The sequence below is a fragment of the Bombus fervidus genome, chromosome 4 (assembly GCF_041682495.2).
Source record: "Bombus fervidus isolate BK054 chromosome 4, iyBomFerv1, whole genome shotgun sequence".
NCBI lineage: Eukaryota > Metazoa > Arthropoda > Insecta > Hymenoptera > Apidae > Bombus > Bombus fervidus.
Window position 1 is genome coordinate 2,284,123 of NC_091520.1, and position 12,757 is coordinate 2,296,879.

General features: G+C 31.0%; 4 protein-coding genes across 4 annotated transcripts in view; 2 read left to right on the forward strand and 2 right to left on the reverse strand.

Moving 5' to 3' along the window:
- The window catches only part of LOC139986778 (tachykinin-like peptides receptor 86C), a 211,886-nt gene that overhangs the window by 145,233 nt on the left and 53,896 nt on the right, over positions 1-12,757 (forward strand). The window lies entirely within an intron of this gene.
- Positions 1,089-7,761, forward strand: Btn (buttonless). The gene is made up of 5 exons (XM_072001524.1): positions 1,089-1,416; positions 2,759-3,050; positions 3,858-4,159; positions 6,432-6,592; positions 7,611-7,761. The coding sequence occupies exons 2-5, from the start codon at positions 2,764-2,766 to the stop codon at positions 7,689-7,691; spliced, it is 831 nt and encodes a 276-aa protein (XP_071857625.1). The 5' UTR covers positions 1,089-1,416; positions 2,759-2,763; the 3' UTR covers positions 7,692-7,761.
- LOC139986299 (MKI67 FHA domain-interacting nucleolar phosphoprotein-like) lies at positions 7,686-9,177 on the reverse strand. The gene is made up of 4 exons (XM_072001525.1): positions 8,968-9,177; positions 8,643-8,873; positions 8,176-8,284; positions 7,686-8,093 (listed from the first exon to the last, which is right to left on the reverse strand). The coding sequence occupies exons 1-4, from the start codon at positions 9,103-9,105 to the stop codon at positions 7,852-7,854; spliced, it is 720 nt and encodes a 239-aa protein (XP_071857626.1). The 5' UTR covers positions 9,106-9,177; the 3' UTR covers positions 7,686-7,851.
- On the reverse strand, positions 10,099-11,592 carry LOC139986503 (uncharacterized). The gene is made up of 4 exons (XM_072001887.1): positions 11,483-11,592; positions 10,943-11,088; positions 10,283-10,845; positions 10,099-10,208 (listed from the first exon to the last, which is right to left on the reverse strand). Exons 2-3 carry the CDS (start codon positions 10,977-10,979, stop codon positions 10,349-10,351), a joined length of 534 nt encoding a protein of 177 aa, XP_071857988.1. The 5' UTR covers positions 10,980-11,088; positions 11,483-11,592; the 3' UTR covers positions 10,099-10,208; positions 10,283-10,348.

Here is a 12,757-nt window from a genome sequence, read left to right on the forward strand (position 1 = left end):
GAATTTTGCGAATGAAGATCCCTAAAGATCGCCTATTAAGAGATTCCGGGAAGAAGTAGCTCTTACATCTAAATCTAAGAAGATTTTTATTGTACGCCTATATGGTACATTCTAATCTTAACATATGCGTAACTAATATACTATAGCATAACATACAACGTACAATAATTTTTATGAAAAAAACAGATGAGGATCATAATCATAAAATATAAAAAGATTTGTGAAAATCAAACGATTAAAAGATTTTTTGAACGTTCTAATGTTACGAATAATTATTATTGCACTTTGGCTACTCATAATGGTGTAAAGTATTGTTTTGCAAAAAGGTGTTTCCGATGCTCTGAGAAAGAAAGACGATTAAAGGCGATCTCCGCGAAGCTTAGAGGAACCTATGCTCGTTAAATTTATTTTTCAAATTATAATCTTAACTATAAATAAAAAAATCAATAAACATAATTTTCTATCGAATGAGAAGTTTTTTAGAAACTCGCACTGTTGCAATTCATTATCGTCGAAAGTACTTTCATTCATTCAATTTTCATTCAAATTTCATATTAGTTTGTTAGTCATTTGAACCAAAAGTTGTACTATTCGTAGTGATAAAACCTAAACTTCAAATCCAAAAACCTAATGCAAAGCGAAACAACATTTTCCTCGCCGAAAACTACAACGTGCGATCGAAATGCATAACGTTTATCGGGAATGAGAAAGATTTTCTGGTCACGTATAATTGTTATTTGTAACCAAAAACATTTTGGTCGAAAACGTAATTGTTATTCTATAGCTTTATTTTATTTTGGTTATAACAGTTATAGTGTCTGATTTCTTCGTATTATTTTTCGCACTATTTTATTAATTATAGAAGATGTTTAAAAGGGAGATCTGTGTCTTAAAGAAGTTACAGTAGTCACCGAGAGGGGTAAAAAATGCGTAATTAACAGAAGTCATAAAAACATAGTTAACGCCCAAAGTAGTCTATATGTTGTAAGTACTGGCCACTTGTTTCTCTCTTGTTGATCAAGATCTGTTCGGATTGGTTGGACTTGACAGAGCTGTACGAGAAGATTTGTCTGTCCTTTCAGCCCTACTCCAGCCCCACATCTCGTATTCTCCAACTGCACATCTATTCCGATTTCCGCTGGCCTGTCGCAGCGTGGCCGTGTGTGCTTGTTTGACATTTACAAGTTAGTGCTAATACAATTCACAAGTAGTGGGTGATCTTACAACAACTTTGGGAGTAAGATTTGCTTTGAGATTCTTGTCTCTCTCGATCAGTTCCTCGTGTGATTAATTGTTTAATCAGTGATTTTACGTTTTTCGTTTGTAAAGATTTAAGCTTTCACACTACCTGTTAATCATTTATTTTCGATACCTGTGACAGCTGTCCGATTAATAATTACATTTGCGATTTATCAGGTAAGCGTTACAATTAATACACGTTTTTATTTAATACACGTAAATAATTGTTTTATCTTCATTTTATTTTTCCGACTATTTTGTCAATTGTACAAGGTGGTAAAAAAGAAAAGAGGCGAATGGCTTGAGATGAGTAAACAATGTCTAATTAGCATAATTGGTAGAAACAATCCTGTAACTTTTATTATTTACGACCAATCGACATCGTAAGTGAGCTTTTTTCAATTTTTCTATCTATAAGGATCTATGATCTCTAGATACGAGTTTTGTATAAAAAATTGAACAAGAAAATTGAAAATGTGACCAACTTTGAAACAAAGCGATCTTCATTAATATCGGTAATAATTAGCCTGTGGATTTTATCCATATTTCGCAATATGATGGAAAACTGCGCAAACTGTATATATAATTTACAAAAATATATGACATACCTACAGCAGAATACTGTCATAATTTTTAATAGGTGAAACGAATTTCCAACTTGCATTTTTTCTCAAGTCTAGTAATTATTATCTTGCGTTGACAATCTCTACATTACGTTCGTATTTATTACGTATTACGAAGAAATTCACTTACGACGTCGGAAAATTGATTTTACGTCGAAAGGACTACTAGGACCTATACTGATCGGACATATTTTGATTATGTCTTTTTTTTTAACGATCTGTATATCTAACAATGAGACCCTTAGGCCCACTGTTCATGGTCCACTGAAGCGGCGCTTCATAAAAGCGTAAACGCAATCTATTAGACGCGACGATACGTCTAACGCCGACGTTCATACGAAGCGTACAGTAAGATACATTTTGTCTGGCAAAATGCAAAGCGACGAGGAAGACGCGTTCATCCTACATCGGCAGATTCGTTTATAGCCGCAACCTGCCGCCGCATCGTACGCGTCCGTCTCGCTACTGACGATATTAACGCCAGCCGTCACGATGAAAACGCGTAACGACAAAGACGAGTCGCTACTGTTTCATGGACAGGTGCACATTACTTTACAATTTACAATGACCGCTGCATGCAAGCGTATTGTTAACATTAACGCGTCTAATACGCTTTCTATGAAGCGACGCTTCGTGGACAGTGGGTCTTAAGCCGAATTTACACTGTTTCACTTGGAAGGAACACGGCGGATGAACGCTGCTTTCATTCTTCTTCCATCCGTGTATAAATGTGTTCATGCGTTCATGTGTCAGGTGTTCCATACACGGATCAAAGCAGCGTTCATCCGCCGTGTTCCTTCAACAGCGAAACAATGTAAATTCGGCTTTAGTCTCACAGATATTTCGTTTTAATACCTTTCCACTAATAAGTGAGAATAAAATTTTCCTTATTTTAGATAAGATGTCTTGGTTAGAAAATATAGCTTCGACAGACCAACAATATTCCGAAAATGTTTTCGAAATCCCGTCAATGCCACTGACACCGACTTCTTCTCAGATGAACGTTCAGAGCCCTTGTTTTCCTGGAAACCGGGATCCCCCGTTGAGTCACGGATATCTTTGGAATAACTTTTCCAATCCTTGCAGTATTTCAACGTCAGTTAACACGTTCAGTGAACGTGGACTGTCACCGTTTCATAGCGCAACTATTCAACATTCCAATAGTAATCGAAATTATCGAATATACAGGTACAAATGAAAGTAATTAGTACGTAAACTGTTTGGATTTTCATGCAAATCTAAAAGGCATATTCAACGATAAAGAACGCAAAGTACTTTCGTGATAATCTAAAGTTACATATAATCATCTAATAATCATGAAAACATAATTATCGATCGAATTCTAGACAATTATAAATACTTCTTAAATGATTCATATCATTCGTTTCACGTCTCAAATGGAAACAAAATGCAAAGTTTCGATATATTTAAATAATTTTAAATATTAATTTAAATATTTTTCGATGGAAAGAATACAATGCCGAATGCTATTCCGCACTTGTTTGACAGATTGAACAATTCGAGACTGAACAGTCAATATTTAATGACTAAATGCGAAAAGCGTTCAAATATTTCTAATTTACTAAATAGCATTCTCTTATTTAAAAACTATTCCATGTGTTGCATATATTTTTATTATTTTTTATGCTAAAGAGAAAAAGGAATTCCCAAAGATAGAATTTTATAATATCAAAGTATCAATTTAATTTTCTTTGCACCATCTCATTCAGCTTTCTTTGCGTCATTAGCTTTTTCAAGCAAAACAATAAGTATACAACATTTTCTATTATAATTTTTTTATTATTATATTACACCGAACAATTTCTTTATTAATTCCTCTTGTTTAATTCCGTTTTATATGACGCTGTGTTTTATAATATGATTAGAATGTAAAATAGAAGTCCTGTAACCCTATAGGGTAGCCAATAAATTACTACTACCGCTACTAGTAATTTCTTTATTATTAAGTAATATCTGCTTTCTTCCGATGAAAAGATGGGAGCAATATTCGCAGCAAAACTCCGCTATCGATGAAGAGGATATAGTTGACGAGTCGAGGGAAAGAATAAACATAAATTCCACAGAGCAATCTTTAGATTTTATTTGTGAGAGAGCTCAAGACCGTCAAATCTCCACGACTACAACGGTATTTCGCGCTTGGGAAATTCCGGCATATCAGAACACCGGGCAAAACACTGAAAATGAGCTGAAATGTCGTTCGTGGCAAGAGTCACGGTATTCCATTGGTTTGACCAACAATTCCTTTGACAATGAAGCGTGTTCTGTAGAACAAGGTGGTAAGATACTTTCAGACGATATTATCAGCATGCAAAATGGATAAATTGAGAATTTTATATATTCAACTTTTTAACAATGCAATTTAAAATGTCGAATAACGAAGACGTTAATAGTTATTAAATAATTATGTTTACACGAATTGGCACGTTAGTAATGAACACTACATTAACTTCATTTATGACTTTACCGTCGCCAATGTGGCTATAATGGGGCCAACGTAGCCTAAATATTTATCGAACATGTAACTATACTTTCCATATCATGACATTTCATATCATCGCGTGTAACAAACGGCAAGGCTATCGTAAAATCATTGTAAAATGTCATATTGGCACGATGTATGTAATACTTTTTGCAATAAACGCAACAACATTCAACGCTAACTTTTCCTTCATCTTCGTCTCGAATATTTATTTAAATTACACATTCGTCGATAGAAAACGAAATGAAAATATTTGAAAAATATTTTACTCTATATTTCCTCACTTAACTTATTTTTAAAGCAATTCATGTCATTTTTAGCCGAAACATGGTTTTGAAATCATGTAAAATTTATATATGCCTAAAGATATGTTCCATACTACTGAAATTAAAAGAATCGAAAGATCGATAATTTATTTCTGTGCATACCGTTCTTCTCAAATAAAATTTTTCCAAATTTAGCACATCCACTGTTGAAAATTATCGATACAGATACTTTTAAAGCAAGAAACGACGACATTCTCTAGATTTCTTGAATACGTTACATTCTTTGGTGTTGCACAAATTCGTACAATAGTTTATTTAACTTTTAACAATTAAAGATAAAATAAATAAATTTTCTTAAAATCTCCTAATAATTCAAGAACATTCGAAACATAGTTTTATAGCAGTATATATATATATATATAATATAATTCGCTTTTTCATTACAATCGCTACATATGTTTCTCGTTATTATTATACTAAAAGAATATTGAAGAAATTTTAATTTACTATATATTCGTATTAAAAAAAAAGAAAAGACGTAAAATTGATTTAATTGAAATTGAAATAGAAATAATATCGAGATATTAGCAATTCATTAAAAATTCAATTGTCAACATATATGTGACGTCAATGAATTCGTTTAATTAAAAAAAAGAATGAAATTATTCGCAAAACTTCGCGGACTGGTTCGATTGACGTCAGTTAACAAATATAGATGAGATAGCGGTACGGAAGCAAGGCTAAGGGCTCTACCACCGATCCGACCACGTTTTATACATCATCGCCCGCAGATGATCCTGATTCCGACAACCTACATTATAGCGGCACGTTTATTAACTGGCACGCGGGAGCAGCTTGGTAATGACGCATCGAATATGCAGCTATTTTCATCTGACTGCCGCTTTGTGAATAAAAAACTGATACCGGTTAAAACCTCACTACGATTATATCATCACGTATAATGCTAGAGGATACAGGAAATCGTCACTGAACTGAATTTTCATCCACCAAATTTCGCGAAAGCCATTTGAAATCACGTTAGCAGATATCAGTTAGCAAACTAATTTTCAAACATGCGTCAATTAACACTAAAGATAAATGATGGATAAGAACGCGCGTTTTATTCATAACGAGTAAAGTACGTAGATTCGTATCCGCATTTTTATTCGAGATGGAATTATTTAATGAATTCCCATTTCTTCCGAGACTGAATCATAAAATTACAATAAATAAATACTCTAATGTCGTACGATAATGGATTATTATTTTAAAACCCATTAAAAAAGATATTATTATTTACAATTATTTTATTAATGTAAATAAATATATGAGATAAAGTTCTTTATGGAACAAGACAATATAAAATACTTAATACTATATAAACTTCCAATTTTAGAAAAAAACAATTTCATGAAGTTATCTATAATACTATATATTATCTAAAATAATGAATTTTACTATAAATCAAGATTTTGTATATCCATTCATTAATTTATACAACATTTATAAATCTGAATTTATTTCTTCTCTATAAGAAGCTACAGTAGGCAAATAATAGTTTTCAGTATCAGCTTATTCTAGAATTTGCTTATGTAAATTCTGATAAAAAAGAGCTACTATATCTTCAGAAATTTATAGATTTCTTTTTTGTAGAATTTTGACATACGCGAAATTCTTACGTTTCACATAATGTAAGATGATATCTTAGTTTTCAATTTTTAAAAATACCGTTTCTATTGTGTCAAAAGTCGTAACTTCGTTAACTTATTAAATTTATTAAATTCCGAATCCTTTACATTTCAGAGACAAATAAACGGTTGACTGGCGACAGACCTCGCAAGGAAAGGACTGCATTTACAAAACACCAAATTCGCCACCTTGAATATGAATTTGCGCATAGTAATTATCTGACACGTTTACGTCGCTATGAAATAGCAGTTGCTCTCGATTTAACAGAACGTCAGGTAAATTGATATCGCAATGCTGATAATTTTCAAATTCGTTAACTCTTCAATAGTTTGATTTGTTTTTAATATCTTCTACGATGATCGATTGTAGGGAATATTTCACACAATTGAAACAATTTGTAGCTCTAAAACGACAGAAGGCAGGAAAAGATGTTTTAAAATTTTTAAGATTTTAAAACCACCTCTATCTTTTAAAATTTTAATATATTTTTCATATCGTTTATTATTTTGTTATTCTCTAGAAAACAGTATTGTAAGATACTTAGATCCAGAAGTAATTCGATTGAAAGATATAATTTTAATGTCATAGAACTCGTTGCATTTTGTCTTTCCCGATCTTTCACACAAGTTCTACGAAATTGAAAATGAAATATCTTTTAAACTAATCTTTTAAAACACAAGCAAGTCAATAATATATATTATAGAAAATAAAGAGGCAATTATATGTATACAAGAAATATACGATTCAAATATATGATTAAAAAAAATAATAGTGGGCTTCTAAGCCTTAAAGCACGTCGTGCAATATTCAAAACTATTTAATTTTATCTCGTGAACTTTTTTTCCTATTTTATACTACTTCCGGACTATAGTTTGTCCCATGTTATATAAAAATAATTTATATGTACATTAAAAGTAGTAAAAAGATATGGAGTTGTATTTTACCATTTTGATTAGATATAAGATTATTAACCTATTTTCCAGGGCGATTGTATATAACGTTATCCCCATATAGAAAAAATATTATGCATGTAAATTTATATTTGGTTTGAACTATTTGTTCAAATGATGAACTATCGAATCAATTGTATCGATAAGATGTAATATTTGACAAATGGAAAGTTTCATTTCATACCAACTAATTATAAGTAAATAAAACAATATTACAAAAGTGGTATTTTAATTATAGACATAAAAGTTTTATGTTATAACTAATAATATATTATGGATTATCATTTGAAGAAAATATAGTTGTGTACATACTAACTAATGTAATATGTTCCTAACTTTTTAGGTAAAGGTATGGTTTCAAAATAGACGTATGAAGTGGAAGAGAACAAAAGCAGGATTAGGAAGTGGATCAGACAAATTTTGATGATCCCTGATAATTATTTTAATTTTAAACATCTTATACAATGTCCAATGTAAATAGTAAATTAAGTAAAATCATGTAATCAAAAAGGTATTCAATATCTCCATAGTACTTAATTATAACATTTGTACATTATTGTGTTTAATAAAAAATTTACTTAACATTATTCAGAAGAATCTATTGGTACAAAATTTATATCAAAACCTTTTTCTTTTAATTTCTTTTCTAAAGCAGATAATTTATGCCTTGTACTTTGTTTAAAACTTATATGGCTCCGGTTTTGGATACTTTCGTTTCTTATTTTAGTAACTTTATTTCTATTTATTACTTTAGGATAAATTTGTGTTGTCCATGTTTTACCAGCAAAAAAGCCATTGTGTTGTTTCTGAGGTGGAATATATGTAGCTAAATAAAAATATTAAATGATATATTATATGGTAAAATTGAAGCATTCGCTTAATAATTGTTGTACATTTTTGTCTAATACCTTTTAATAATCTTCCATACATAAGATAGTTATTCATTGTTTCTGCAGCTACTTTTGCAACTTCAGGGTACATGAATTCCACGTATCCATAGCCACGACTTCTACCAGTCTAGTAAATAATATATACTATGATATTATGTACTTAATTTTTAAGCGTATCTTACTTTATATTACATGTTGTCAATTATTATTGTAAATATTAATGGCAACTATTAAAATGACTAACTAAGGGTATATCAATAATACACGCATGATTAGTATAAATCAGATTAATCATTGCAAGAAGAATTTATCTCTTATATTATATAAGGCATATACCGATATTCTAAGAAAGTCATATTCATACTGAAACCAGTGCAAATAATATTATAATGGTAATCAAACTTGTAAAATATTAAAAAATTGAAGTTTTATGACATTTACATACATATTTATATTATATATAATTCAAATTCATGTATACTTACATTACTTGATCGAACAACTCGTACTCTAGTTACTTGACCAAATTGTGTAAAATACTCTGTCATTTGTTCTTCGTAAAAACCATGAGGTATATGACCTAAATACACTATACCTCTTCGATATCTTATTTGAGACCTTATTTTTCTCCTTCTGACTTTAATAATTTTGTGCGATTTTTCAGGTTTTGGAGACGAAACAGTTTTTGGAATATTTGTTGCTTTAACATTTTTCTTCTGGAATAAGACAAATTTTTCCAATTTAAAATCTAATTTAATTTTTTGCAATTAGATATCACAGCATGCGAATTGTGTTTAAATGCGTACTAACCTCCAACACTTTTTTAATATTTTCTATCGCTTTAGATACAGTTGATTCCTCTTCTATATCTGATGATTTACGTTTAACTTTTATAGCTTTTTTAAGAGGCGGAACTCTCACTGCATTAGATTTCTTTTTAATTTTCATTTTATATTTGTATTAATACAATGCAACAACACAATACACGTTACCAAAGAGGAAACGAGAGTAGTGCTAATGGCAATAGGTTATTTATCGCTCGATACAAGTGCTGCCCCAAGCGGACAAAATCTCGCATGCGATGTTATTAGTATTAGTACTAATTCGAATTTTGCATTGAAACTATTAGGTTATACGAAAAGTATTTTTCTTTCGCAAACGTGTTGTTTACAATAGTGCACCTTCATACAAATGTGAAACTAAATCTGTGAAATGACGCGGTGTTTATCTCAACAGAAGAAAAATGGATCGTAAGTAATTCGACAAAATAATACAAAACAAAAAACTTTGTGTGTCTATTATTTCCTCATAAAACGAAAGAAACTTTTCGGACAACCTAACAAATGAAATTACAAAGAATAGAACGAAGCCCTGGAAATAAAGTAATAAAATTCTATATTTGCAATATGTTTCAACCGTACCATGATACAACTGATTGAAACGGTGATTTCGTGCAGAATCTGTTATATTTGTAATGTTTTCCAATTTTAATACGGGTCCGACTGCTGATATTTCTGAAACAATTAATTTAATGTTTGAAACTTAATGTTCATTGTCTTTCTCTCGCCCAAATATTAAAAGACAGATTCTGTCCATCAACTAACAATTTTGCACATCTATTTTAGTGTTTGTTTCGGTATTCAAAATATATACATCTTCTAAAAATCGTCCCATGAATTTTTTAACACCCCGTTACAAGCAAACGGGAACCGGTGACTGTACAATTAGTACGGTGATGACTGAAGAGTCAATTTATCTTGAATAAAATACGCATGGAAACTATCGAGAACGGAGATGCAAACGACAGAAGCGATGAGATTAAAATTTCTGTTTGAAAATGAATAATGTCCACGCCATATTGTGTTACAAGGAAATGAACGAAAAAGTAGATAACGATGTTGAGAAATTCAAATGAAAATGAGAAATTCAAGGGAAAAGCAGTAGCTTGCAACAACTTATATTGCTTACTTTTTGGCTTAATTTTATAATGATTTATAAGTAAGAAATCTGTAAGATTACACTTTGTAATGAAAAGTATATATATATATATACTTTTATATTATTTATATATATTATATATTATATATATTTATATATATTATATATTGTATATTATATATATAACATTAGAATATTATTATCATATTATAAAAAAATCACTTTGATCTCGCACAGATAAATAACGATTTTCTTAATAAAGGTGTTTTACTGTCGTTCCAGGTGATTCTTCTCGAGCATGACGCGCAAGGTCATCGGCAGCGAGTCCACCTGTAACACGACCGACTATTCTACCAATTGCGGAGCCAGCCACTGCGCCAACTGGACCAGCTATGCAGGTACCAACCGCAGCACCAGCTTTTGAACCAACGTGTGAACCAATAGTCTTCCCTACTCTTTTTGCACGTTTCACATCCCTCAAAACTTTCTCAAGATATCTGATCGTTTCTTTGATACGTTGCTTCTCCTCGGGATCGCTTTCAGCCTTACGGCATTCTTTCAGTTTATCGATGGCATCCTTTATCTCATTGACTTTTTCGCTTGCGTGACTTTCAATACATATACCATCGTCGAAAGAGGAAACTGTACAGAATATAGAGTCTGATACACTAACTACTCTTAGTGTAGTACCCGAGTGTTCCAAATTGTAGTTGATCCTGTCTGTATAGGGGTTCCATGCACCGGGTAAACCTTACGTGTCAACATCAATACGAAGATTAACTCGTAAATATAAAAATCATTTCTACGGTAAAGATAAAAATATTTCCATTCTCGTGTATGATCTTACCCCCTCGTGCCCTTCGCCTATTGTGAATCGGACTCATATTTTGAATTCCGGCAACCCCTTTTGCATTTAAATACTCGACAATTGTATCAGTGTTGGATATTTTGATATCCCGCACTTAAACTTTATGCCCACGCTATGATATAAAACTGGAAAATGAGAATCACGTTGAGGTTTGAATATTTGAAAGCCACAAAACATTTTTTTGGTTTGTCTTTATGTAAAAAAATTAAGAAGAGAAGAAATTGTTTAAAATAGTACTGGCAGTCTTTCGCAAATATCATGGAAACTAAGCGATACCACTTGGTATATATATAAGAAAAAGTTATTTAAAATATCGATTTCTACAACATATTCAAAAATCATTACAATTGCAGAGTAGTTAACGTTTCATCATATAAACTATTATATGTAGTAAAACGTATATTTCTTACAATTACTTCCACTTCAATTTTTCACATAATAAACTTGAGAAAGCATGTATCATAGTTAATGATATTGGAAATAAAGATTCAGGTGCTTAAAGAAATATGTTGTACTTACAAATAAGATAATGATGCTTTGGAAATTAAGACCACAAATATTATACTTTCTATTATACGATTGAATCGCTACAAAATGCAGAACTGTCAACTAGAGAAGAATACATAGTACTTAACTTTATTCGACTATTTATCTTATCTGAAAATAGACAATCTGAGTATATATAGAATTGCGAGATACAGTGATTCGTAAGACAGTTGCAATGATTGGCGTTATGAATTAAAAATTCAATTAATATCGGAAAAATGTTGTTGAAAGAAAACGAATTCTATTTAAAATCGAAATAACTCTATTATGCTTTTACAAATGCAACAAATAAAAACTCAGTTTCGTTTTTGAAAAGTCTCTATTAGTTGTTTGATGACACTATTTACTAAATTGGCCAAAAATTCCTTCGAGACTCCATTCCTGAAAAAAAATCTTTTTTAAACAAACATACAGACATTTAGAGGAAATAATACATAATAATAATTTATTAGTACTACTAAAAGCAGTACCATTAAAATTAATAGCATACTAAAAACTTTAATCTTCAGGAATTGACAAATGCATTTCGCTGTAGATTAATAACCAACAGACAGCAACAGGTGCATGTATACATAACTAATTGAACTTAATAAGAATAGGATAAATGCGCATTAAATATAAACTACGGGAAACTCTAAAAGATACTGTGAATATATCGTTCTGTAGACCTTAAACATACTACTTCAGCTTAATGCACACAGAAAGTGGAGAAGACTGAATAATACTGAACAAGTTCCCTCGAAGAGTTTCCGAGTATCTCATGGTGTTTCATTTAACGCGAACGTATAAGCCTACTTGAAACGTTGTAGCTACTGTTCCTACTTAAATTAACTATGAAATTTGAATGCGAACAAATTCAGAACCAATTTTGTATGCATTATAGTCATAAACTTTTATCGAATATAGGGACCAGAGGATATAGCAGAAAAAGCATCGAGACTCACTCTGAAGTATAACAAAATCGTTAATGAAATCTTGAAATTGTAGAAAAATGACCGAATTATTATTTATTTTCAAATATTAATAACTATAGAAATATATCTGTTGAGAAAATAAAACCTGTGCTATAGTTTAGGGTGGAACAGTAAAAAAGCTAATTATCTTCCAATCTCGAGGATTTTTGGATATGTCGTAGAAATCGGTATTTTGAGTAATCTTTTACTACTACTAAGCATCGTTAAATGCTTGCAAGCCTGCGGTATCACTGTTATCGATCGATAAAATAGGCGATTCTTTTGAAAGTAGTGC